This window comes from Peromyscus leucopus, chromosome 12, assembly GCF_004664715.2.
Source record: "Peromyscus leucopus breed LL Stock chromosome 12, UCI_PerLeu_2.1, whole genome shotgun sequence".
NCBI classification, from domain to species: domain Eukaryota; kingdom Metazoa; phylum Chordata; class Mammalia; order Rodentia; family Cricetidae; genus Peromyscus; species Peromyscus leucopus.
The window spans coordinates 80,957,554-80,985,062 of record NC_051073.1 but is presented as its reverse complement, the minus strand read 5'-3'; the positions used below and the strand labels follow the sequence as shown (position 1 = coordinate 80,985,062).

Sequence of the window (27,509 nt, the reverse complement as noted above, 5' to 3'; positions counted from 1 at the left end):
ATACTTAAAAGTCCATGTAATAGTACATATGAAACATCCATACATATAAAATAGTAAAATAAAATTTAAAAAAATGATTCATGTAATGGGAAATTATCCCTCAATATTACACCTAAGTGAGTGAAACTCTTTGGCTGTATGGTGTAAGTGAAATGATAGACATTCTGTTCAGATTTCTAATGACAAACAATTCTAAGATGAAACAATTTAGGTTGTACAAGCAGAAAAGCAACTTGTTTAAATTTGGTTTTTATTTTTACATTGAAAAGCACATTTTGCTCATACATTAGAACTAAAGAATATAAAATTCTCTTGTTTAGAATGAAATGGGTATTCAGCATGAGTTCTGTGTTTATCTCTCTGAAACACCATGAGGTAACAAAAGGAAGAGGGAAGCAGGCTGAATTGGTATAGCAGCCTCTTGTTAAATGAAATGAGTCAGAAAGACTAGAGAGGGCCCAGGAAGGCAAGAATCCACAGGAGTCAGGTCCTCAGAGAGTGAGGACAACAGTCTGAGATGACATGGTGGCCTTACTACCAAGAGTGGACAGCAGCATGGCCACAGAAGTGACCCAGAATGACACACAGACACAGGAAATGAGAAACAGTTTGTCCTTATGTAGTGAATGTTAACACCTACCAGGGCAAGATCATGAAATTGATTTTTGAAATGTACTTGTTAAAGGCGGGAAACTTAGTAAGATACTGTGATTTTCAAAGGCCGTCTTTTCCTCCCCACCTTCTCCTATTACATGGTAACTCTTACCTGCCTCCTTCAAAGTGACTGATGAGATCTGACACCTTACTGGGTTTTCCTTTTGAGGCACATGAAGTAGGGGCCGGATTAGCTTCCTCCATCCTTGGTTTTGCACTCGGTAAAGCTTTATGCCTGGGGACTTGGGGTGTATGGGATGAAGGTAAATTCTGCAGGTATAATGGCTTTGGAGGCACTGTAGAAAAAGAAGAACATTCAACAGTTCACTGTTTTGCTCTGTAACAGCAAAGATTCTGGTAACCTGGGTGGATGCAAAAATCTTCAGCATTAGTAAGCTATTGTAAAGGAGTTTGTCAAACTGGAGATGACCTAACCAAGGAGAACTTTAGTCTGTGGCATTTCTCCAGATATCATTGGAATCATATAATTATATATGTATAATTATAAGCATATATATATACATATGCATGCTCTGGTAATGCCTGGAAATCTATATAAGACTATAGAATTCTAAACTCTGTGGAAGACTGAAAATTAGTTATTTGTCCAAACAAAGAAAAGGTAATAAATTAAAAATTAAAAGGTAATAAATTAATAAATTAAAAATTAAATGCTAGAAATACATTGGTTCAGAATTACTCAGAAGCTTATATTAATTATAACTGCTTGGCCATTAGCTGAGGCTTACTCCTGACCAGCTCTTACACTTAAACTCAGCCCATGTCTATTAATCTCTATGTTGCCACATTTTCCATGGCTTTACCTGTGTGCCATTACATGCTGTTGCCTGGACGTTGGGCTGGTGTCTCCTGACTCAGCCTTTCTCTTCCCAGAATTCTCCTTGTCTGCTTATCCCACCTATACTTCCTGCCTGGCTACTGGCCAATCAGTGTTTTGTTAAACCAGTGTACAAAAGCATTATCTCACAGCACAAATGGGCAACAGTAACCAAAGGATGGAACATTCAACCAACAAAGGCAATACCAAATATCTACAGCAAGAATCACTTCAAACATCTTAACTCCAGATACATCAATCCCAGTGCAAAACCACAAAAAAAAAAAAAAAATACACTTCCTCCATAAGCCAGCAACCTATTGCAATAGCCTTGAAAAAGAAATTTAGCTGATGCACAAGACAAAGACTTGAAAATAGCAATAATGAATGTGTTCAAAGATGAATAAATGCCTTTATGAAGATCATAAAAACATAAACAGATGAATGAAATAATTAAATAATTAAACATTCAAGACATGAAAGTAGAATTTAGAAAGAAACAGAATAACTAATGAAAAGACAGAATCTTCAACAAATGATGCTGGTCAAACTAGATAGCTTTATGCAGAAGAACGAAAACCAATGTATACCTATAACCCTGCATATAATTAACTCCAAACAAATTACCAACCTCAATGTAAGATCAGCTATCCCAAATCTAAGAGATGAAAATACAGGGAATAGTCTTTAAATCATCAGAATATGAAAGGACTCTCTGAACAGGATATTGATTGCATAGGCATTAAAACCAACAATCAATAAATGGACCTCATAAAGTTAAAACCCTACTCTACAGCAAAGAATGCCATCAGTGAAGCAAAGCAGCAGACTACAGAATGGGGAAAATCTTTACCAATAATGCATATGATAGAGGATTAGCATCTAAATCAGACAGAGAACTCAAAAACCTGAACATCAAGAAAATAAATAATGCAATTTAAAAATGGGACATAGGAGTAAATAGTTCTCCAAAGATGAAAAGAATTGGCCAAGAAACAATTTTAAAAGTTCAACATCTTTGGTCCCTGAGGAAATTAAAATGAAAACTACTCTTAAATTTCATAGCCAGTGAGAATGACCAAGATCAAGAAAACAAATGACATCACATGGTGGTGAGGATGTGGAGACAGGGGAGTTAGTGGGAGTACAAACTGGTCTGGCCACTATGGAAATCATGGAGAGGTGCCTCAAAAACCTGAAACTCTGCCCCAACATTCAGTTACACCACTCTTGGGAATATACCCAAGGGACACTACATCCTACTGTAGAGATACTTGCTCATCCACGGTCATTGCTGCTCTTTTCTTAATAGCCAGAAATTGGAAACAGCCTAGAGGTTCATCAACTGATAACTGGATAATAAAATGTGGTACATTTAGACAATCAAATATTATTCAGCTCTTTAGAAAAATAAAATTCTGAATGGTAAATGGATGGGACTATAAACAACCCTCCTGAGTGAGATAAACCAGAATAAACCGACAAATATTGCATGTTTTCTTTTATATGTTGATGTTATCTTTTAAGCTTTGGGTATGTATGTTTCAATCAGAATAACCACAGAGCATAGACAACTAATAAGGAACCAGTGGGGAGAAAGAATCGGACAAGGAAGGGGAAGCAGAATATATTGTTATAAAGTGGAAACTAGAATAGGAGGATTAAATGGGGGCAGGGAATAGTAGGGCAGGGTAAAGAAGGAGTATAGGGAGATGGGAAGGAACAATCAGTACTAATGGGATTTTGAAAAGCCATATAGAAACCATATATATGAACTGTAATGTTTAACACACACACACACACACACACACACACACACACACACACACACACACACTTTTTAAAAATGGAGTGAGTCACCATATAATGGGGGAGACAATGCCCCAACTAGACATCTTATGCCATTGAGTCAAACCTCCAGTGCCAAGAATGGGTTACATTTTGCTGTGTTACTGATCAAGGGATCACACAGACCCCCAAACATCATAGGCTATTTCCAAGGCTATATTTCTAAGACTGTTGGTTATTCTTCATGGCCTGAAGGTAAGGCTATGGTGGTATTTTATTTGTACTGAAAAGTGATTTTAATTGTATGTTAATAAATAAAGCACTGACTGGCCAGTGACCAGGCAGGAAGTATAGGCGGGACAAGGAGAGAGGAGAATTGAGGAAGGAGGAAGGAAAGAGAGACCACCTGGAGCTGATGCCAGGACAAGGAAGATGTAAAGTACCGGTAAGCCACGAGCTACATGACAAAGTAAAGATTAATAGAAATGGGCTGAATATAGGAGTAAGAGCTAGAAAATGATAGACCTGGGCTAATGGCCAAGCAGTTTAAATAATGTAAGAGACCGTGTGTTTATTTTATAAGTGGGCTCTGGGACTGGCGGGAGCTGGAGAGAAATTCTCCAGCAACATAAGGCCATATTGTTGAAGACATCACTACTTATGTCACTGAACATGGAGATTTGGGGTGGCGCCCAACTAGATGCTTCACTTCCACTGACTAGTGTTCACGGTGCTCAAAGGTACTTTACATGCAGCTGGGGAAGACAGTAATCACCAGTTGCATGTAGTTATAATCCTTGTGAATTACAACATTGACCTGTCTGTATGATATGCTCAAGCAATAGTAGAACAATGTTATGGGAGTAACAAGCCACTTTTTTTCAAAATGAATTTTTTTTCCATACAATAGATTCTGATCATGGCTTTCCCCTTCCCCAACCATTTATTGGTTGGATTTAAGGCCTATTTCACTAGATGGAACCCACAGCTGAAACTGCTAAAATGTCCAAGAACCCAAGATTAGATAGTTCATGAGTCTAGGGGAAAAACCAAATGCTATTGATCTGCTAAAGGAAAATAGCAATAAAATGATTCCTAATGACATTGCTATACCCATAGATCAGTGCCCCTCTCTGCCATCATTAAAGACGTTTCTTCTAAGAGTAATAACACAGAGACCCACAAGCAGACACTACAGTGTAGAATGAGAGCCTTTGGAACACTCAACCTTAAATGGGACATCATTATCAAACACACTCCTTCAATGCTCGGGGATCTATGTAGAAGAAGGGGTACAAAGTTCATGAGACAGAGACAGCAGATGGCTCAAAGGAAATAGCATCTTCCAAACACGACAGAACTGCAGACACAGGGACTGTGGTGTCAGCATGCAAGGATCTGAATCCCTTCAAATCAGATAAAATTCCAGTATGGAGAAGAGGAAGTGGACACAAAGTCCCCCTCTTAATCAAGAAGGTGTCTGCAATTGATACTCGCTGGGAAAGGGAAATCAGTTTTCTCCAGTGGAGTGACACTGTGTCCTTTCCCAGGGACAGACTTGGCAAGGCCTAGGCTGGGGCTGGGGCCAGGGCCTCAAGTTAAGGTTTTGGTTCCTGGCAAAACAGCTTTCCCTTCCAAGGGCAGCAGTCATCAGTCTCAAGGCAGCTGTGTCTGAGGTATCCTGTATTCTCTTGCCAACATTGTCTGACTCAGCTTTCTGCTGACCATGGGCTTTTCCCCTTGCAAATAATATAGAAGATGCTGTACTTCTTAATGAACTGTCTGGGCATAAATCATCAGCTAGTGCAAGACCTTCTGATCCCAGCTACCAGTCTTCTGTATTTAAAGATCCTGGGTCCTCTTCCTCAGCACCTTGACATTCAGGACCCTTATTCCTGTGAGTCTGGGTCACATATAAAAATGAAATGAAAATGTGTGTGATTTTCTCCTGTCAAGCTTATACTATGTCAACACAGACTTTGAAAGGACAGAGAAGAGGTATTCACTCCCCTAAATGTGTAGGATGAGTTAGAAACTAGTACTAAGTAATCATCCTTTCTTATATACAAACATTCTGAAGATTAAGAATGAATAATATGCTGGTTGTGGTGGCACACATCTGTAATCCCAGAATGAGGGGCAGAGGCAGTTTGAGCACAAATCTATAATACAACGAAAAACAATCCTAGAATCTAGATAAGAAACCATACTTTTATAAAACCAGATGAAGTCTGTCAAAAATTGAAGGCAAGAGGCTTTGGCATACACTCTTTATTGGTGTCTTAGGGTTCCTATTACTGGAATAAAACACTGACAAAAAACAACTTGTGGAAGAGAGGGTTATTTCATCTTACAGCTTTTGCATCTGTCACTGCGGGAGGCCAATGTGGGAGCCCACAAAGATTCCAACTTGTGGTTTGACTCAAGGTCAGAGTCAAGGTTTATTTTGCTCTCCAAGGCTGCATAATAGGGTGCAAAGGCATGGTTACCAGGTGTCTTATACTTCAAGGCCTAATCACAGGATGCTTTGCCATGGGGCCTATCAGGTGTTTTGAAGGGTCTACACTGGGTTGTACATGTGCTTTGATCTTAAGAGGGGAAGGTCTTTTGTCTCTCCCCTTACTAGTGTATAAAAATCCCATTAGAAATTAACTCGAGGCTGGGTATTGACCCTGGGCCCTCCTGAAGCTATCCTGTGTCTTTTTTTTTCTTCATCTATATTTCTATCTGGCATTTCTCAATTCCTTACTCCCCCAGGCAAGGCATTATCCAAAATGGGCTGGGCCCTCCATGTCATTGCCAATGAAGAAAATGTCCTGCACACTTGTACTTGACTACAGGCTTGTACTGTGGATGCAATTTCTCACTTAAGATTCTTTCTTCCCAGATGACCCCACCTGGTATTAAGTTGCTACAAAAACTTGCAAGCATGATTGGTATTAGAGACCATGAACATGGAGAACTCTAACACTACAATTTCTTCTTTTACTACTTTGTGTCTGTGGACTTTGGATGATGTATTAGTTCTAGAAATAAAGACATAAGTTCATTTCTAGATTTTGTTTTGCACTGACTGAGTTTAGAATGTAACTGCAGTTCTTCCCTACTTCACTGTTAAATTTTGTACAGCAACAAGATGCTCAGGTAAAAGCCATTCTAAATCCAAACTATCTACAACAGTTTTTCAAATGAAGATTATTTAAGTAGCCAAGCCAGACAATGCAAACATCCTAAGACTTGGGAGGCAGAGATAGGAAGATGGTGAATTTTGGAATGGCTTGGGCGGCACAGCAAGATCCATCAACAAAATATAACAAACAAAACCACAAAAGAATATCTAAGCATGTCCTGACAGGACATAAACAATTTCAGAATTGTGTTAGCAAGAATCTTGTGGTATGTCTAAATTAAATTAAAATAAAAACATATTAGAAAGACATACAACATAGGTTGTTTATTTTCTTTTGAACAAGGCATCCTAGGAATTTTCTTATACCTGTTGCAGTTCTACAACCTCATCTGTGCAGCCTACATTCTCTTTACACTATGTTAATAGGGTTATTTTCTTGGCCTTCAAGCTTTTATAACACCCAGAATGTCCTTCAACATCTTGTAGTCTACTTGACAAACTCCTGTCCTTTCTCCATTGTATATCTCAGTCATCACTCTAAGAGCATTCTGCTCTATTCCACCACTAACAGACCCTTGGCATCCTCATGCCCCACCTTACAAACATCTAGCACAGGACTGAAGGATGGCTCAGTGTTTAAGAGCACTGACAGTTCTTCAGTTCCCAGCACCCACATGGAGACTCACAACTGTATGCAACTTCAGTCCCAAGGGTCCAATGCCATCTTCTGACCTCCATGGGCCCTGCACAGACAAACATGCAGGCAAATACTCATACACATAAAATAAAAAAAAGTTTAAAAATGTTTCTATAAAAACAGACAGGTTGATCATGGAACAGAATAAAGAACCTGGAAATAAACCCACACAGCTATGGATGCCTAATTTTGGACAAAAGTGTAAAAAGCAATGCAGTGAGAAAAGGAAAGCCTATGAACAAATAGTGCTGTATCCTCTTGGAGAAGAATGAAATCAGATCCATATCTTTCACTTTGAACAACAAAAATCCATGAAAAGTGAATCAAAGGCCTAAATTTGAAAGCTGAAATTGCTAGAGCAAAGTATACGGAAATATTGCTGCCTGGGAGACCAGCCCCAAGGCTGCAGACAGGGCTCAAAGAGAAAGTCACTCATAGTGAAACTTAGGACTTTTTATCTGAAGGCTTTTTTTAAGAAATGGAATAAACTCACACACATCCTGATGGTTTCTCTATTTTCTCTTGTTGAATTCTCTTTATTCTCTCATATTGGCTCCTTCTGCATCTCTTTATTATATATATATATATATATATATTATATATATATAATATATATAATATATATAATATATATACACACACACTCAACAGAACCTTTCATGTTGAATATAGGAGTTACATTTGAAGGTCACATTTCATTTAAGTAAATAATGAACAGAGTCATCCCAACAACACAGATGCAATAAATCTCAACTTCCTAATTAGTGGGCTGTCACTGCAGCTACAAAAAAAGAACCGGTCATTTCATCTAACCAGAGAGATAGTCTTATAATGGACTTTAAAGGAGCTATAAGGCTAAACTATTGAGGAATCTAAGAAACATAAGAAAATCGTGAACTATATCCTATATTTCTGAGTGTAGCAACATTTTCAACTAACATTTTGTGATTAATCATAAATGCCAGGCTCTCTCAGACTGGGAGTGTTTATAGAGATAGCTATGTCATAAATGCTTTGGTTGGAACTCAGTTTACCATAATTCTCTTAATGTGAGCTCATTTTGGCACTCTCCAAGGCACAGTGACACTAACAGGGCTATCAATTAAAATATGTTTTTCTGTCCTGTGGGTAACTTTAGAACATAAAAGAGGAAACTTGCAACTCTTTCTTGGGGCTATGAAGTGAGATTATTCTCTGTAGCCCTGGCCAGTTGGAAAAAACAGTTAGTTGGCTAAACTTAGTCTTCAGGTTAGATGCCCACATCATAAAACTGTGATTAGAAATTTGTGCAAAGAGTTAATCACTGCTCTATGTTATCAGCCAGACCTAGCTAGAGAAACTGGCATAGGAATTAGGGTGCTTGGCACCTTTAACCTTGGTCCAACACATCAGACATCTGACTATATGTCCTGGTGAACTGGACTGCTTTTCCTGGAACAGTTTATCTTAAAAACCATTAGCAAGGCACCTGCTCTAAATCAACTAATAGTATACAGCTGTCTTGGTAGCTGGGGAAATACCACTATTTTCCTAGGTCAGTCTGAGCTGTAATATAAAACAGTTCCTCCCTGACTTGTGCAGCATTTCTTTGTATTCATTTTTATTTATCAGAACTCTGTATACACTAAAATTATTGATATCAAATGGACAGTACAGCTTAAGGAGAAGTCATCTTCACAGATAAAGATCCCACTAGATCAGGATGCAAATATGAGGAAAACACACTACCATAGAAGCAGTAAGGGATTCCCCATGCCATTTAGAGAAAAATTACAATAGCACATGTGAAAATTACAGAGAGAAGCAAACAATATTCTGGAGTCTGTAACCCCATGGCCATGCCTAACAAGGTTTCCCATCAGAAAATTATTCTTCTGATGGGCTGACACTTTGAATATTAATTGCCATTTGCTGTTCTATGCCATGGCTCTTCTCAGGGAACACACTCACTGATACAGGTATAGGCAAAGAACTTCCTGAAAGAATTAAATAGCACAGGGAGTAGCCTCAAGAACAAACAAATGGGACTAATCTGCCTATCAATAAATGAACTCATAAAATGAAGATAGTTCTCAAATAGGTGACAGAGATGACAAGTAAATATTTAAAATGGTGTTCAACATCCTTAGATATCCAGGAAATGAAGGTTAAAACTACTCTGAGATACCACCTCATCCCGGTCAGATGGCCATCCTCCAGGAAGTGAACAAACGCTGGTGAGGAAAACTGCTGGCAAGAGAGCAAACTAGCTCAACCACTATGGAAATCAGTATGGAGGTTTCTAAAACAATCAAAAGTAGAACTACCATATGACCCACTATATCATACTTGAGACTTCTCAAAACACTCATATAGAAACACTTGCACATCCATGTTTATTGCTATCCTTTTCACAATTGCAAAGAAAAGGAACCAACCTAGATGTTAATCAACAGATAGATAATAGAAATGTATAAAGAGATAATGGAATTTTATCTAAGTTAAATAAAAATGAAGTTACAAAATTTGCAGGAAAATAGATGGGTCTGGAAAGTACAGTATCTTAAATAATATTCTTAATTTATTCTTTGAAATTTTCATGTAGGTAAACAATGTATTTCAAGCATATCCACCCCCATTCTTCTCCAACTCAACCAATCACAAGACATTGTACTCCCAATTTTAACTGAATATCTGTTTGTTTTTTGTTTTAATAACCTTGTATGTGCATGGGTATGGACAGAGAGCCCAATTCACCTGATCCAAGGTGTGGGCAATCTACTTGTGGCTACAAACCTAAAAGAAAAGTAACTGTCCCTTCCTGAGTAGCTACCACCTACCAATACCTCCTCAGATAAGGGTGAAGCCTCACAAGCCTCTCCCTAACCTATGCTATAATCTGACTGCCTTGACACATGAGGGAAACCACAGCTACTGTGACATCATGTACACAACAGCCAAGTCATATAGGAAGAGAGCATCGCACATGATGCCTCTCCATTCTCTTTCTCTTACATTCTTTTTGCTCTCTTTTCAAGATGTTTCATGAGCCTTAGAGGGTGGCATGGGTCGATGTAGGGAGTGAATAAAGTCCTAAATGAATGTGGGCTGTTTACACGGGCATGGCCATATCAAGGACTCCAATGCCTCAGCTATACAGAGGGGCAAAGCCTTCTTCAAGTGAGGCAGAGGGCAAAGCCTTAATTGGGGCTCCAAGTGTAAATGTTGACAGTGTGTGCAGAAAAATGTTCATCATAGCTTCTCCTTGAATGTTTATGACCTGAAGACTGCTCCACCTGTAGAGACTGTTCCTATGGATGGAGATTATCTAAACCTGCTTCATTGATTCATCTGTATGCAATAGCCCTACATCCCTGCTCAACTGTACATAATAAACATGTTGACCTTTGAGAAGCCTTTAGTTTCTCCATCAGAGCCCAGTCCACTTGATCCAAGCTTTTCTATGAGTCTGTCTGTCTGTCTTTTCTTCATTTCCTTGACATCCCTGGTCAAGTCAAGTTCCTAGGCTATGCAAGTACTCAGAATAGAGAGGCTGATACAGATGTTCTGAGGCTGAGCACTCAGTCACATATTCTCAACATTTTGACTAGTTATGAGTCTCTGCTCTAACTACTGCCCACTACAAAAAGAAGCTCTCTGACCAAGGTTAAGAAACCTTGTAACCCAGGTCTATGGGTACAAACACAAATATTTAAAAGGCAGTTTGACAACATGACTATTTAGTAAATCAATAATAACCAAGTCCCACCATAGGGTTTAAGACCTCCCTAACCATGAGCTTTTAAATAAAAAGTACCATGCATGAATCCACTCCTGGGGTGCAAGTCTCGAATTAAATTTAAAAAAGCATTTGGTTATCCCAAAACAGTCAGGCTACTATTGCACTTCTGGTCTGGCTAGTGAGAACACTGATGTCTTCCTTAGCAGCCTGCATGGCAACTTCTGGTAGAATGAAAGCTAGCCAGCTGGAAGGAAGATTCCTGATCAGTTTAATTGATTTCTCTATGCCCTTCAGCCAAAGAATGTGGTGCCTTCATCAATAGCCTTCAACAAGAGCCTATGACCTCCGCAGCCTTGACCAGGTTTATAGTACCAGGTTTAAATTGTCCCCTGTGAAACAGACCTCAAATTCAATCAGAAGATAGTTATGCTGTAACAGTCATGTCAGTATTGTACCACTTGGCACATCTTGCCCTGGTCAGTATTGTAGCATGCAGAGTCCATCACTGGGTAAGACCATTTATATCTTTCTCCCCTAGAAGCCTGCATAGCACCTTCAACACTATGGAAGTTAGTCAGCAGGGAGAGTTTCGTGGTCAGTTACAACTTGATTTCTCTATGTCCTACAGTGTGCAGTATCTCCAGCAATAGTCTTAACATCTAGTTAAGGTGGGCAACCAAGAATGGTGGCAATAGTCTATGTTGTTTTGGGGGAAACTCTAGGGCCTCGTTGACCAAAAACTAATAAGGAGACATCATGTGTTGAGGATTCAGATTTTCTTTTAAGAACCATGGTCTTCTGTGCAGCATGGCCCATACCTGTAGGGTACCTCTGTTCCTCATTATATTTTTATTAGTTTAAAAAAGAATGGGTTTCCATACAGCTTCTTCATAAATCCTTAGTTTTGGCTATTCCATACTACCATCTCCTTCCATCTTATCTTCGTTCCATTTAAATCTTTAATCTTCAACATTCTTTTTCTCCTTCATATGATGTATTCTACTATACCTTCTAATTATATTTTTTAACAGAGTTGCAAGATTGTGTCACTCCATGTGACTTTTTAACACAGCCTTCATTTTGGTTAACCATTCTCCTACGCCCTAATTTCTTCATGTCCTTCATCTCCCTCCCTGCTTAACCCTTTCTATGTCCAGTCTTTCCCTTTCGATTTTCGTTTTACCTATGTTCTACTACCATTCACCAGTTGATGGACTTTTATAAGTTGCTTCTATCTCATAGCTGTTGCGAATACTGCAACAATAAGCAAGTATGTGTGCATCAGGATATAAAGCCCTTCTGACACATTTGCAGGGGTGGTGCAGTTATAGTTCTATTTCTGGCTTTTATACAGACTGATTTCCAAAGTGGTCGTACTGGTTTACACAGTGTATGAGGATTTGCCTTTCTCCACTCTACAGCAGATTCCTATTTGATCTACTTATGGTATTATTTAATTCTAATGTTTCTCTGTTTAGTTTTTGTCTTGGTAATCTGTCTATTGAAAAAAATGAAATAGGGGTATTGATGTCACCCATGCTCACCATGTTGGGGTCAATCTGTGGCTTTTCATCTAGTAAACTTTGTTTTGAGAAAATGAGTTATATATGTTTAGAATTAAAGTATCTTCTTGGTGGACTATTCCCTTAACAAGTATTCTCTTCTGGCTAGTTTTTGTTTGAAGTCTATTTTGTCAGATAGCAGAATAGCTACAATTGCTTATTCTACTTGCTTGGAATATCTACTTCAATCCTTTTTCCCTAAGTTCGTGTCTATCACTGATGGTGAGGTGTGTTTCTCAGAGGCAGCAAGAAGATGGATTCTGTTTTCTAATCTCCTAACCCTTGTCTTTTTATTGGGTTGAGACATTAGTACTGACAGGTATCATTAAAAGATTACTTCCTGTTATTTTATTCTTCTATAAGTTTCATTACTTTTACTGGATACAATAGTCTAGGCTGTAGTATTTCAGAACTAGGAAGGTATCTTTCCCAGTACTTCTGGATTTAGAGATTTCTATGGAATAATCAATCATTATTGATTGGCTTTCACATAGCTTTGTCTCTTGTTGTTTCCAATACACTTTCTTTAGTCTGCATTTTTAGTGCTTTTAACTACAATGTGTCAGTGAGAAGTCTCTTTTCTGGCAGTGTCTATTTGTTTTTCTGTAGGCTTCTTCCCCGCTCACCGCCCTGCCCCTTTTATTGGCAATAGGTTCTTTTCTGAGACACTATATCCTGACTACAGTTTCCCCCTTCTACTCCTCTCAGCTCTTCCACACATCCCCTTTCATCCAGATCCACTCTCTTTCTGTCTCTCATTAGAAAAGGCTTCTAAGAGATAGCAACCAAACATGACAAATAAACTATAAAACAAAACCATCCCACCTTAGTTGGACAAAGCAACCCATTCTGTGTCCTTCTTGTAACTGAGTGGGTATCTCCTTTTCTAGGATTGGACATTTTCTCTGTGATTGTTTTGAAAATATTTTCTGTATCTATTTTCCTTTTTCTATGCCCATAATTTAAAAGTTAAGACTTTTCATGGTGTCTCAAAGCTACCACATGCTCCATTCATATTTTTTGTCATTGATCTTTACTAAATGATATGATTCTTTTACCTTTTGTCCAAGATCCAGTACTGTTTTTCACATGCTATACATTCTATTAGTGAGGCTTTTTCACTGAGGTTTTTATCTGCCTTATTGAGTTTTCCACTTTCAGAATCACTTTAATTTGGCTTTTCTTTAGCAATTCTATCTCATTCTTACTACAAAGTAATGGTATATGTTTATAACTATTAGGGGAGGGGCACTGGGCTAGTGTTTATGAATGGGATTAAGGCACCGTAGAAAACATCCCAGAGAGACCACTATTTCTGCCTACTATTTCAAAGGAATCAGAAAGAAGGCTTTCAGCGCTGGGTAGTTTGATCTTGGATCTCCAGTCATCAGAACTGCAAGAACTGAACTGCTATTCAATTTTTTATGGAAGGCCAGAGAGACAAAGACATTGGTGAGTATAAAGAGTCACTCAGTGTAAAGGGTGGGCCAGAACTGTAGCCAGGAGCACCAGGGAAGGGCCAATGAACAAGGATGAGCGCTCCACAAAGGCATCTACTTTGTGATTTGTTTAGTACCTGTAGTTACAGAAAGTTGCATATAACTAGCCTGTATTTAAGGTAGGGAGTAAGTAAGTATTAAAGTAACAATATATTGACTTAACCATTAAACTATAATACAACAAGAATAAGGCCATTGCTACCTCACTATTTAACAGGTTTGTTCTGGTGTGTGGCCACGGATCACTGCCTTGGTTTTCTCAGGGTTCTGACTAGAAAACATTGTAGTGAAGCAATGCATCTTCCAAAAGCAGCAAGCCACAAAGCCCTTTTAAATATCACACTTTTTAAAAATCTGGCTTGCATTAATTTCTGTTTACTCTCATTTTTTATCTTTCAACTCAGGTCCACTGAGCAAAGTGCTGTTTTGTGTTTTGTGCATAAAAGAGCATAAATCATGATTAAAAACTTTCTATGTTTATGTCTACTTGATTGTTATGGAGGGTGATATGGCCAGAACTAAAGGAGATAAACTCACAATTGAGCTTGTTATGTAAGTCACCAATTATTTGACTTTGCTTGACAGCCATACTTCAAACCACTATTGCTACAAGATGCAGAAATATGAAGGAAGAACTCAGCTGACTATGGCAAAGCTATTTCCTGGAAGAGTCAAGGACTGTTCCAGAGGAAGCCAAGGCTCAAGGAGTATTGGTGTTATTTGGCTTTTGAATAAATCAGCTGTTTTCTGCTATGAATTTCACATGTGCTATCATAGCTTCCCCAACTGATTCTTTTTTCCTAAGAACTAACAGTATGGATTGATCATTCTTTGGGCGTAGGTTTTCCCTATACAATTAAGGTATTTGGATAACAGTCACACAAGCAAGGCTTCCTTGTTTTTCCCAGGCTTTTTGTTTCTCCTTTTTAACATTAGAATCAGATATCTACTTTAGCTAGCATCTAAGGCCAAGGTCAGCTCCAGACAAAAGCATTTTATTTGGGTACCTCTCAAACACTCAAGGACAAAAGACAGACAGAATAAGAATTCCAGACCACCTGCTAGTCTCCCGAATTAAGGTAAATATGCATATAGAGATACTGCCTAGGCCAGGGGGATGTTAGGTACACAGCTTTGTTTCTTGTGCAGATTAAGCTCAGATCCTCCTTATTTTTTCTTTTTATTAAGAAATTTTTTATTCATTTTAGATACCAATCACAGATCCCCCTCTCTTTCCTCCTCCTGCCCCCCAGCCTTCCCCTCAACCCACCCACCACTCTCTCAGGTAAGGCCTCCCATGGGGAGTCAGCAGAGCCTGGTCCATCCAGTAGAGGCAGGTCCAAGCCCCTCCTTGTGGGCATCAGGGCTGTGCAAGGTGTTTGACCATGGGTAGTGGGATCCAAAAAGCCAGCTCATGCACCAGGGATGCATCATTATGTCTTTACCTGGGGGCTCCTCAAGCAGATCAAACTACACAACTGTCTTGCTTATGCAGAGGGCCTAGCCCAACCCCATGGAGGTTCCACAGGTGTGGAGCCAAAATTCATGAGTTCTCACTAGTTTGGTTTGGTTGTCTCTGTAGATTTCCCCATCATGATCACTGTAGGTAAGATTATTGCAACTCTGTGAGTTTGGTCCCAGATTTTGGCACCAAAATGTGAGTTTTGCAACTCTGGTATCCTAACCACTTGGGGAGTCAGGTGATGGCTGGAACTGTGATGAGACAGCAGCCCTGGAGAGTGAGGTGTCCCGGATACCTTGAGCTGCTTAGGACAGCTCTGTCCTGGGGGGGGGTGGGGAGTTATTCTGACTGCTTAGGAGAGTCAGGCCTGGAACAGTCAGAATACCCTTCCCTGCTTTACTGTCCTAGCAGTTCCAGGCCTGACTCTCCTAAGCAGTCAGAACAACTTCCCCTCCAGGACAGAGCTGTCCTAAGCAGCTCAAGAAGGGTATTCTGACAGTTCAGGAGAGTCAGGCCTGGAGCTGCTGGACAGCTAAGCAAGGAAGAATATCCCGACTGGTCAGGAATCAGGCTATACCTGGTGTGAAGAGGGATGGTCTCCCCACAGGATATAGCAATCCTGCCCTCTCCTGGAGAGCCGCTACAACTGAGCTTTGCTCAGCCTCCACTTAAGGGGGCTTCCTAGCAGAGCTCTGCTTCTCCAACCTAAGATGTTGCTTCTTTTGCTTCACTTTGCAAAAGGGGAAACCCCTGCAGAAATGTAGCAATCTCCTACAGCTCTGGGGGAAAGTTACTTTTTCAGCTCTCCCTTGCTCTGTCTACTGAGGGACAACTCAGTAAGGTTTTTCTGTTGAGCTCCTCCTTGCTCTGTCCACTATGGGATGGCTCAGCAAGGTTCTTCTCTGTGTCAGTGAATGAAGATCTTTATACCCAAGAGATCTATATACTCTTTTGAGAAAGAGATTTATTTGGGAAAGAGGAATCCAGGACAGCAGCTGCCTCTACCAGGATAGAGAGAACAGCCCACAGCTGAACAGGCAGGGTGGTTTATATAGGATCTCTTGGGGGTGGAGTCAACCAAGGATTGGTTAGTTTTTTCCTGCCCAGGGATTGGTCAATTTTGTGTGCTAGGGGCAGAGATGGCCCTGATTTCAGAGCCAAACTGTGTTTCTTTCACTGGCCTTTCTTGGCTTTTTGATACTAATTCCAAGGCCAGGGCGTATTCCTTTCACTGACTCTGATTCTAGGGACCAAGAGTGTTTCTTTGGTACTAGTTTCAAAATCAGGGCATGTTTCCCTGGTTCTGAATTTGGGGATAAAGTGTTCATTTCTCTGGCTCAGGTGCCAGACCCAGACTGTATTTCTTTCCCTGGTTCTGGGCTCCAGGGCCAGGGTGCTATTTTCCTGCTCTCTGATTGGTTGATTTCACAGGTCAGTTGGCCAGGGACAGAGATGGCTCTAATCTAAGCCAAATTGTGTTTCTTTCTGCCTTCATCTGAGCCATGTTTCCCTAGTTCTGGGCTCCAGGGTCAGGGTGGGTTTCTTTAGTCAGCCCTTTTCCCCTACAATCTTGATAGCCCTTGCTCACAGAATCCCTCTTCCCTCTCTTCAGCTGGACTCCTGGGGCTCTGCATCTGCTTCCATCAGTTACTGGAAGAAGGCTCAATGACTACAGTTAGGGTATTCACTGATCTGATTGCTGGGGCAGGCCAGTTCAGGCACCCTCTCTACTATTGTTAGTAGTCTAAGGTACAGCCATCCTTGTGGAGTCCTGGGAACTTCTCTAGCACCAGGTTTTTAGCCATACCCATGTTGTCTCCCTCTATCATGGTAACTCTTTCATTGCTCTCCCACTCTATCCCTGTTCCAGCTTGACTGTCCCATTCCCTTATGTTCTCATCCCCCCCATCCCCTACCTTTGATTGCCCCCTCCCATACCCAGTTTACTCATGGAGATCTAATTTATCTCTCCTTACCAGGGTGATCCATGCGTGATCTTTGGGTCCTCCTTGTCAGCTAGCTTCTCTGGAGCTATGGGTTGTAGTCTAGTTATCCTTTGCTTTACATCTAGTATCCACTTATTAATGAGTACATACCATGTTTGTCCTTCTGTACCTGGGTTACCTTACTCAGTGTGAAATTTTCTAGATCCATCCATTTGCCTGCAAATTTCATGATGTCATTGCTTTTTACTGCTGAGTAGTACTCCACTGTACATATATATCACATTTTCTTAATCAATTCTTCAGTTGAGGGGCATCTAGGTTGTTTCCAGGTTCTGGCTATCATGAATAATGCTGCTATGAACATAGTTGAGCATATGTCCTTGTGGTATGATTGAGCATTCCTTGGGTATATGCCCAAGAGTGGGATAGCTGGGTCTTGAAGTAGACTGATTTACAGTTTTCTGAGAAACCACCATAATGATTTCCACAGTGGCTAGAAAAGTTTGCATTTCCATCAACAGTGGAGGAGTGTTCCCCTTGTTCCACATCCTCTCCAACATAAGCTGTCATCAGCATTTTTGATCCTAGCCATTCTGACAGGTATAAGGTGGTGTCTCAGAGTTGTTTTGATTTGCATTTCCCTGATGGCTAAGGATGCTGAACAATTCCTTAAATGTCTTTCGGCCATTTGAGAGTCTTCTGTTGAGAATTCTCCATTTAGCACTGTACCCCCCCCCTTTTTTTAAAAAGGATTGTTTGGTATTTTGATGTTTGATACAGCTAACTTTCTCAGGACTTGACAATTAACTCAAAAATTTTCTTTTCAGAATCCCTTAAAGATGATGTCACCTCAGGAAACAGGAAGTAATTTTAAGAACATGACACCCACATTCCCAAGAGGTGGAGTTGGTGGTTTCTGATTATTCAATGGGTTGTGGATAATTGTCATTGTTTAGGATGGTTGGTTACAAGTTTTTAATTGATAATAGTCAGGAAAAATGCTTAAAAAAGGAGATTAGATTTAGCGTTCTTCTTTAAAAAAAAAAGAGGATATAGATATGATAAGATAAAAGGTAGATTATTGAGTCTACTCTAAAAAACAAAGATATAGAAATGATGAATAAAGGGTAGATTATTGAATCTACTCTGAAAAAAAAAACGAAATAGAAATGATGAATAAAGGGTAGAGTATTAAATCAACCCTGAAAAGAAAAAAAGAGAGGATATAGATATGTTTTTTAAAACATCTACTTTTAAAAGTATTTTCAATATTTTACATTGGATTTTTGTATACTGTATACAAATTATGCATATTGATACAGATTTGAGATTGATTTTGTTAGAAAATACTGTACATATATTTCTAATTTTGTTCAAGGTATTGTACCTATATAGTTCATTTAACAGTGTAATGCAATTTTCTAGTCCTTGAAAGTTATTACCAACTATTTAGATAATAAAGAAATTCAGGTTAGTAGTTAGTCATTAGATTCTAATTTGTAGTCTTATTAGGTATGTTTTCAAGGTCAAGCTGCTGTGGGATGGTCTGTATGTCAAATTACTCTGATTGGTCAATAAATAAAACACTGATTGGCCAGTGGCTAGGCAGGAAGTATAGGCGGGACTAACAGAGAGGAGAAAAGAAAGAACAGGAAGGTAGAAGGAGACCTGCCAGCCGCCACCATGAAAAGCAGCATGTGAAGACGCAGGTAAGCCACAAGCCACATGGAAAGATAGATTTATGGAAATGGATTAATTTAAGCTATAAGAACAGTTAGCAAGAAGCCTGCCATGGCCATACAGTTTGTAAGCAATATAAGTCTCTGTGTTTACTTGGTTGGGTCTGAGCGGCTGTGGGACTGGTGGATGACAAAGATTTGTCCTGATTGTGGACAAGGCAGGAAAGCTCTAGCTACATCAAGCAGAAATATATTTTAGATAGACAAGTCATCTTCAAACACTTCAGAGATCTACAGAATTAAGATGCTTTAATAACACAGAATTTTTCATATTTTTATGACTATGAGACATGTCTGCTCCTATCAGCACCAATATACTTCAGAGATGATGATGGGCATTGGAGAAACGCCATATGGAATTTACTTTCTTGGTGGCGAAAGTTAGCCACTGGGCAAGAAAGTCTACTTGCCTCAACTGCTGACAGTATGCTGTCCAAAATGGACAAGCAGGACACAAAAGAAAGAACTGCTGATCCTTGCCAAGACAAGGTAAGAAGGCTCTTTAGAAAACCTGGCTTCACAGATGAGTTTTTCAGATATGCTAGGCCTGTAGGCTGAAGATGATGCCCCAACATTGTAGAGAAACCTTGGGTGACTGTCCAGGCAGTCAGCTGTTTCTGACATTCCTTACATTTTTTGGAAGTTGCTTGTTTGCACTTCCTATTTAACTAGGTAATATTATTTCCTTCTTGAGTCTCTGAGTGAATTGAAGATTAGATAGTTATAGTTTTCCTTGTTAACAAATTCAGAAAAGAAAGTTACTAAAGAGGTGTAAAGGGTATAAGTTTGAAAGACATCAAAACATAGTTTTTGTTTGCTTGGTAACACAAGTAAGGACAGAAAGTGTATTAGGTACACTTTGCACTCACCAAAATAGGATAGATAATGGAATTTGCTGATTTGTCAAATCCAAATGGACTAGACAATGTTGATGTATTTATTGCCTGTATATAATGTATATAGTTATTATACTTATTGTATATAGTTTTTCTTATATTAGTTATAATTTTTTAAATTTTAGATAAAAGGGGAAATGTGGATATATTTTATTTATGCTCTAACAAGTAAGGCTTGCCTGGGGATCAGAGGAAAGAGCCAGCCACTATATTAAACATAGAGGTCAGGCAGTGGTAGCACACTAACTTTAATCCTAGCATTTGGGAGGCAGAGATTCATCTGGATCTCTGTGAGTTCAAGGCCACACTGGGAACAGAGCCAGGAGTAGTAGCACATTCCTTTAATCCCAGCACTGGTTAACCATAGAGGTCTAGAGGTTCTGCACAGATAGACAGGAACTGATAGAGCTGGGTAGAAATAGGAAGTGATGTAGCTGGGTAGAGAAAGGAAGTAAGATGTCAGAGCACAGAAAGGTATATAGGTGTGAGTATACAGGAAGTAGCTCTCTCTTGGGCTGAGGGTTTCCTAGTGGTAAGAACTTGTGGCTGGCTTGTTTTATCCCTCTGATCTTTCAGCTTTCACCCCAATATCTGGCTCCAGGTTTTTATGCATAAGACCTTTTAAGATTTGTGTTACAGATTTCTAGTTTCTTGAATTCTTTATATGTTCTGGAGATCAGCCCTCTGTCAGATGTTGGGTTGGTGAAGATCTTTTCCCATTCTGTAAGCTGCCATTTTGTCTTATTTATCATGTCCTTTGCCCTACAAAAGCTTCTCAGTTTCAGGAGCTCCCATTTATTAATTGTTACTCTCAGTGTCTGTGCTACTGGTGTTATATTTAGGAAGTGGTCTCCTGTGCCAATGTGTTCAAGACTACTTCCTACTTTCTCTTCTATCAGGTTCAGTGTAACTGGATTTATGTTGAGGTCTTTGATCCACTTGGACCTGAGTTTTGTGCTTGGTGACAGATATGGATCTATTTGCAGTCTTTTGCATGTTGACGTCCAGTTATGCCAGCACCATTTGCTGAAGATGCTTTCTTTTTTCCACTGTGCAGCAGACCCTCCTTTCTTACCCAGCCTTAGTAGTATCTCTAGACTTCACTTCTGACATTTAACTTAGAACAAAAGGCTTTTTGCATACCAGGTACATCAAGCTGTGACACAGCTCCCTAGATACCCCTGCCCTGCCACAAAATGGCACAGCTGAGTTATACTGAGACAGTTAAAGCCCTAAAGACATATAGGCACTTTTATTTTACTCATGATTTATATTAATATTGTAGACTCCTAACATTTTTTCCTAGTCACTTCTAAGATTATTGTTTGGAAACATAAATATCCTTTTCAATATCTATCAAACAATTTCAGGCTTTTGTTGACCCCACCTTCTTTTATTACCCCCCCCTTTGTATTGTAAATATAACTGCTATTTGGATGCATTCATTCACCTCTTCCTTTGACCCCTGGAAGCCGGACTTGGGATGGAAAGAGACTTACTGCTTGTATGTGTTTATATACCAGTGCTCCTGGAGCATCGGTGACAGAGAAGAATAAATCAATGGACTAAAGAGCTTTGTGTATGTCGATTCATTTGAGTATCCCTCAGATTAATTCCTACTGCTGGTAGCATCTCTTCTAGAACCCTGGGAAAAGGTTATTTAGGGGCTGGACTCCAATATCTTTTGATACACACACAGCAGTAGCCAGAATTCCATAATCTGATGGGTTACATGTTACATTCATTTTAAAGGTTTCTTTCGGAAAGCCTTAGCAATGAAATTTTAAAGCAACCCAGTAACATGCAAAACATCATAATAAAGAATGTACACCTTGTTTTAGGAGCAGAGCAAATACTGCTCTTCACTTGAGCAGGCATACTGATACTTCAAATTATCTTCATTCATTCTTCTCTGCAGTCTTAAACCTGACCAATCACAGAGCCCCAGAATACAAACCTTGTGGCTTTGGACTTGCAGCTGAGCGTTTTGCTGGTGTCCTCCCATTTATTCCCTGAGCCTCTGTGGTTGTGTTGCTTGTTGTAGGAGGTGGACCGACCTTTGGACAGGTATTGATGCCTAGAGTTTAAAGGGAAAGAAAAGGTAAATACAGAGATACAGCACAGCTTTTGTTTAGTAAGTTAATGTTCTTCTCACCACCTAAAAACATGTTGCAAGACCTTAGAAAAACTTGTCACATATGTCCTTGACAGCTTTTCCTGGGGAAGACCTCATTCTGTGTGCTTCAAAAAGCTTCATGTTCACATAGAAGTAAGACTTCTATACAAAGAACTCTCTCTGTCTGCAGAAAGGACAGAATGTAGCTGCTATGTGATATTCTAGTGTCCAGTCAGTGACCAATTTACTCAAAAGAACCATAGGAAAATTAACTGTGACAGTGGCATGGAGGCCATAGAGAATGTCTTGGAGTGAGATGAACCAATGTGCTCCTTTTCTCCAGGGCATTAGTTTCCACATAATATCCACAACATTTGCTAGGAGTGGCCCATGTTGCAGCAATACTGAGATTACATGTATACTGTCACATGTATTTAAGACCCAAATAACCCTGAAATGCAACACGAAACGCAGAAAGAGAGAAACATGGTCCTCTATTCAGCTTTTGATACAAGCTATATGCTGAATTTCAGACTTTTAGAAAGTCATATGCCAATATTTTCTCTTTATAAATAGAGTCAATTGGGGGCATGTAACATGGTAATATTAACATTAAAAGAAACTCAAAATGGGAGAAAATAAAATTTCTATCAGAAATTCATTATAACTGGAACAAAACATGGATATTTAAGGAGCCATTGTTATGAAAGGAAGTTTCATTTTTGCATGATCCAAATATCTAAAGTGAAAACTATTCAAGGTCTTTAAAAACCTTAAAATGATTCAGAACAAATTTAAATCTGAAAAGTCCAACGAACAGCCACTGAGTCCTCAGATTTCCACTCAAAACAAGTGATGAAACAATATATATTAAACCACGACTCCTTTGTTTTCTGTGCTCCCTTTGAAATTTAGTCATTAAGCAGATTTTAGAAAACAAGAAGTTTCAAGTATAATCTGTGAAGTTATTAGACAGCCCATGGATAAAACAGAAATTAACGTGACTTTCCACAGACACCTTTAGGTGGAACTCTGATATGGATTAAGCATTGTTTAGCAAAACAAGCATTATTGAAAATTTTGATAGAATGCTATTGAAATCCCTATTTGTTTGTTTGTTTTGAGACAGTATATCATTATGTAATCCTGGCTGGCTTGCTTTCTGTTTTGACAAGGCTGGTCTTAAACTCAGAGACACCCTACACACACTTCTGTTTCCACCATGCTGGAACTGCATGTGAGCCACTACCATGCTCAGCTAAACGTTCAAATCATTAGATGGATAAGCATATACATATTTTTAGAAAAACCAAGGAGGCAGCAAAGTCTGTACCTCAAATACATAGCAAGCCAAGCTTTAAGGGGATTTGGGTGTTTAAGACAATAGAACCGTGGAACAGTCTAAAGATGTCTATTTTGATATCAGTTAAGAATAGCTTGGGGGCAGAATCAGTGAAAAAACACAGCTCAGTGTAAAACAGAGGGAGACACTTTAACATAAGCTTAAACTTCCACTCTGGTGCAGGAAGACTGAAGCTTTAGCCTTGAATTATAAAAGCTAAAAGTGGGCTGTGATGGCTAATCTCAGTTGTCAAATTCATTATATCTAGAATCAACTAAAACCTAAGGAGCTGGCAGGCATGTGTGAGATTTTAACTGGATCATTTGAGGTGGGAAGATGTACCTAAATCTGGGCCACACCTTCTGGTGGCAGCCCACATAAAGGACAGGGATGAAGGAAGCTTTTGCTTTTGCCTGCTTGCCCTCACTCTTACAGGCAAGTTCATCTAGCCTGCTGCTGGGACATTCCTTCACTGGTATTAGAACTTCTTTCTTCAGAATTCTAACATTGACTAAAGTCTCATCAGCTGAGGCATCCAGCCTCAAGGACTGAACAACTATGAGATTTTTATCCTTTCTGTCAGCCACTGTTGGCCTAAGTGGACTGACTACACTATAAGCAACTTTAATAAATCTCTTCCCTTCTCCTTCTTCTCTTTTTCTTTCTCCCCCCCCCTCTCAGACACTCACACTTTCATTTTATCAGTTGGAAAAACAAAAACAGAAGTCTTTAACAGACCACTACAGTCACATAATTAAAAAGAAACAATTAGCGTATTTAGCAACAAGCTGTATCTTACAAAATTAGGTGCATATTTTTAGATAATAAGCTTATCCAATGTGACAGGTTTCACAAATGCTCTATTTCTACAGACTACCTATTATGGATGCACCCAAAATTTTTATAATAAGAGGTCAATTTTCTTATCAGTTCATTGTTACAGATCAGCCATGGCTAGAAACTTCATCAGACTAGTGTTTAAAACAAGTTCCCAACCTTCAGCCACAATCGCAAAACAGGGATGCAAAGAGAAGGGGACAGAGAACACTGTTTTTAAAGTTATTTAAAACAAAAGTAGTAACAATGCACACCAACGATGGATCCTCCCCAGGTGCACAGCAGAGGGGCTCCTCTGGAGGTGGGCTAGCCTGGCACAGGCTTCCTGAGCAGCCACATATCCACATATACCATGGTGAAGAAAACTCACAGAACTTGCAACATTTCATGAGCTACTTTGTTTTGATTCTTGGAGAGTAACAATAAAACGAAGCCTTTCTTTTTGTGACTGCCTTAGCCTTTTCACATTAGGAGACAGTTTTTATTTGTGTGCTTATGAGATAACAGGTAACAAAAACTAAATGGTCCTCATATCCAGAAATATTCCACATTAACTACAGGTATCTCATATTCCAACATGACCTATAATAAAGAACTGGCTCTGGCAGACACAGCAGCATGGGGGTGCATCTCACTGAAACACACTGTCACTCTGAGGACCGGTATTTAGCCTTAGTAATAGCCTGGGTTGTCTGGGGGTTCCTTGGGAGCCACTTTGGCCAACAACTAGAAGTATCTCCTTCCTGGAACTGGAAGCTTTATTTGGTGACAAGTGAGATTCATTGGGGTCCGTCTCTCCATTATTTGGGGATTGCACTTAGATTACCTTTGTATATCTATATATTTTAGGAAGCTACAGCTGTATTCGGTTTGCATAGGACCCCACAAATGGCCTTTAGTCTTAGCTGCCCTTTGACCCTGTCTTCCCTTATCCTCAATATTGGATTCTTTGTTTCCATTTCCACCCACCTCACCCCTTCCCCCATCCACCCATAACTAACTATTCTATTTCCCACACCTAGAGAGATTCAACCCATGCCCAATAGTCATTACTCTATACCTAACCTCTGTGGTGCTATGGATTATAGACTGCTTATTAAATAACTGTTAATAGCTAACATCCATATATACGTGAATACATACCATATTTCTTTTTTGGGGGATCTGGGTTATCTTACTTAGGATGAATTTTTCTTCTAGAGCCATTTATTAAACTGAAAATTTCATGACTTCATTTTTTTTAACAGCTGAAAACATTACATTGTGTAAATGTACTTCATTTTATTTATCCATTTATCCACTGATAGAAATCTAAACTGTTACCAATTTCTGATAATTATAACTAGAGTAGAAATTAACATGGTTAAGCAAGTGTCTCTATAGCAGGATGTAGGGTACTATGAGTATCTGCCCAAAAGTGCTACAGCTGGATCTTGTAGTAGATCTATTCCCAGCTTCCCGAGGAACTGCTACACAGATTTCCATATGGCTATACAAGTCTACACTCCCACCAGCAATGGATGAGTGTTCCCCTAACCCCACATCCTTGCCAACACGGACTGTCATTTTTTTTATTTTTGGCCATTCTTACTGTTGTAGGATAAAATCCCAAGGTAATTTTGATTTGCACTTTCCTGATGACAAAAGATGTTGAGCAGTTCTTTAAGTGTTTCTCGGCCAGCTGTGTTTCACCTTTGAGAACTCTCTATTTAGCCCTGCAACCCATCTATTAACTAGATTTTTCTTGATGTCTAGTTTTTTTGTTTTTGAAATTTTTATGTGGCTGAGATATTAGCTCTCTATTGGATGTGTAATTGACAAAAGTCTCTTTCGATTCTGTAAGGCTGCTGCTTTGTCCAAATGATGGGGTCCTTTGCCACACAGAAGCTTTTCAGCTTCATGAGGTCCCATTTATTGATGGTTGATCTTAGTACCTGTGCTAATGGTGTCCTGTTCAGGAGGTCTTTCACTGTGCCAATGAGTTCATGACTATTCTACATGTTCTCTTCTACCAGATTCAGTGTATGTGGCCTTATGTTGATGTCTTTGATCCACTGGAGTTGAGTTTTGTGTAGGGTGGTAAAGTATGGACCTATTTGCATTCTTCCACATGCAGCCATCCAGTTTGACCTGTCATATGCTGAAGATGCTGTCCTTATCCCAGTGTGTATTTCTGGCTTATCAAAAATCAGGTGTGCACAAATGTGTGGATTTATGTCTGAGTCTGCAATTTGATTCTACTGATCAATGTGTCTGTTTTTATGTCAGTACAAATGCTGTTTTTATACTTATAGCTCTGTAGTTCAAGTTGAGATGGGGATGATGATGATACTTCCAGCAGTTATTTTATTATTTAGGATTGTATTTGCAATCCTGGGATTTTTGTGCTTCCATATGAAACTGAAATTGCCCTTTCAAAATCTGTGAAGAATTGTGTTGGAATTTTGATGGGAATTGCATTGAATCTGTAGATTGTTTTTGGTAAACATCTTTCTATACTAATTCTACCCAACCATGAGCATGGGAGAGCTTTCCATCTTCTGGTATATTTTTATATTTCTTTCCTCAATGCCTTAAAGTTTTTATTATACAAGTTTTTCACTTGCCTGTATAGAGTTACCCCAAGATATATTATTTGAGAGTATTATGAAAGATACTGTTTTCCCCAAATTCCCCAAATGACATGTTTGTCATTTGCATATAAGAAGGCTATTTTTGTGTGGTAATTCTGTGTTGTTACTTTGCTGAAAGTGTTTATCAGCTATAGGAGTCTCCTGGTGGAATAGCTCCTCAGTGGAATTTTCAGGTCTCTTATGTACACTACCATGTCATATGCAAACAAAGATACTTTGACTTCTTTCTTTCCAATTTTTATCCCTTGATCTCCTTCAGCTGTTGTATTGCTTCAGCAAAGACTTAAAGTACAATATTAAATAGGTATGGAGAGAGTGGACAGTCTTGTCTTGTTCCTGATTTTAGTGGGGTTGCTTTGAGTTTCTTTCCATTTAAGTTGACATTGACTATGGGCTTGCTGGTCAACTATCTTTATTATACTGCATCTATAATCTCTTGAGGACTTTTATCATGAAGGGATGTTGGATTTCTGTCAGCGGTTTTTCTGCATCTAATGAGATGATCATGTAGTTTTGTTTTTTTCAGTTTGTTTATATGGTGGATTATACTGACTGATTTTCATACATTGAACCATCCCTGATGAAGCCCACTTGATCACGGTGGATGATTTTTTGATGTGTTCTTGGATACAATTTACAAGAATTTTAT

At 39.2% G+C, this 27,509-nt stretch overlaps 1 protein-coding gene across 7 annotated transcripts in view; it reads right to left on the bottom strand.

The window, feature by feature from the left end:
* Positions 1 to 27,509, bottom strand: part of Fgd4 (FYVE, RhoGEF and PH domain containing 4) — a 201,445-nt gene that overhangs the window by 72,248 nt on the left and 101,688 nt on the right. For all 7 annotated transcript variants that reach the window (XM_028894705.2, XM_028894700.2, XM_037209958.1 and 4 more), the window contains exons 2-3: positions 21,890 to 22,009; positions 767 to 950 (exon numbers count right to left, since the gene is read on the bottom strand). In XM_028894705.2, coding sequence (XP_028750538.1) covers positions 767 to 858 — 92 coding nt within the window. In that variant the 5' untranslated portion in view covers positions 859 to 950; positions 21,890 to 22,009. The remainder of the gene's footprint in view (positions 1 to 766; positions 951 to 21,889; positions 22,010 to 27,509) is intronic.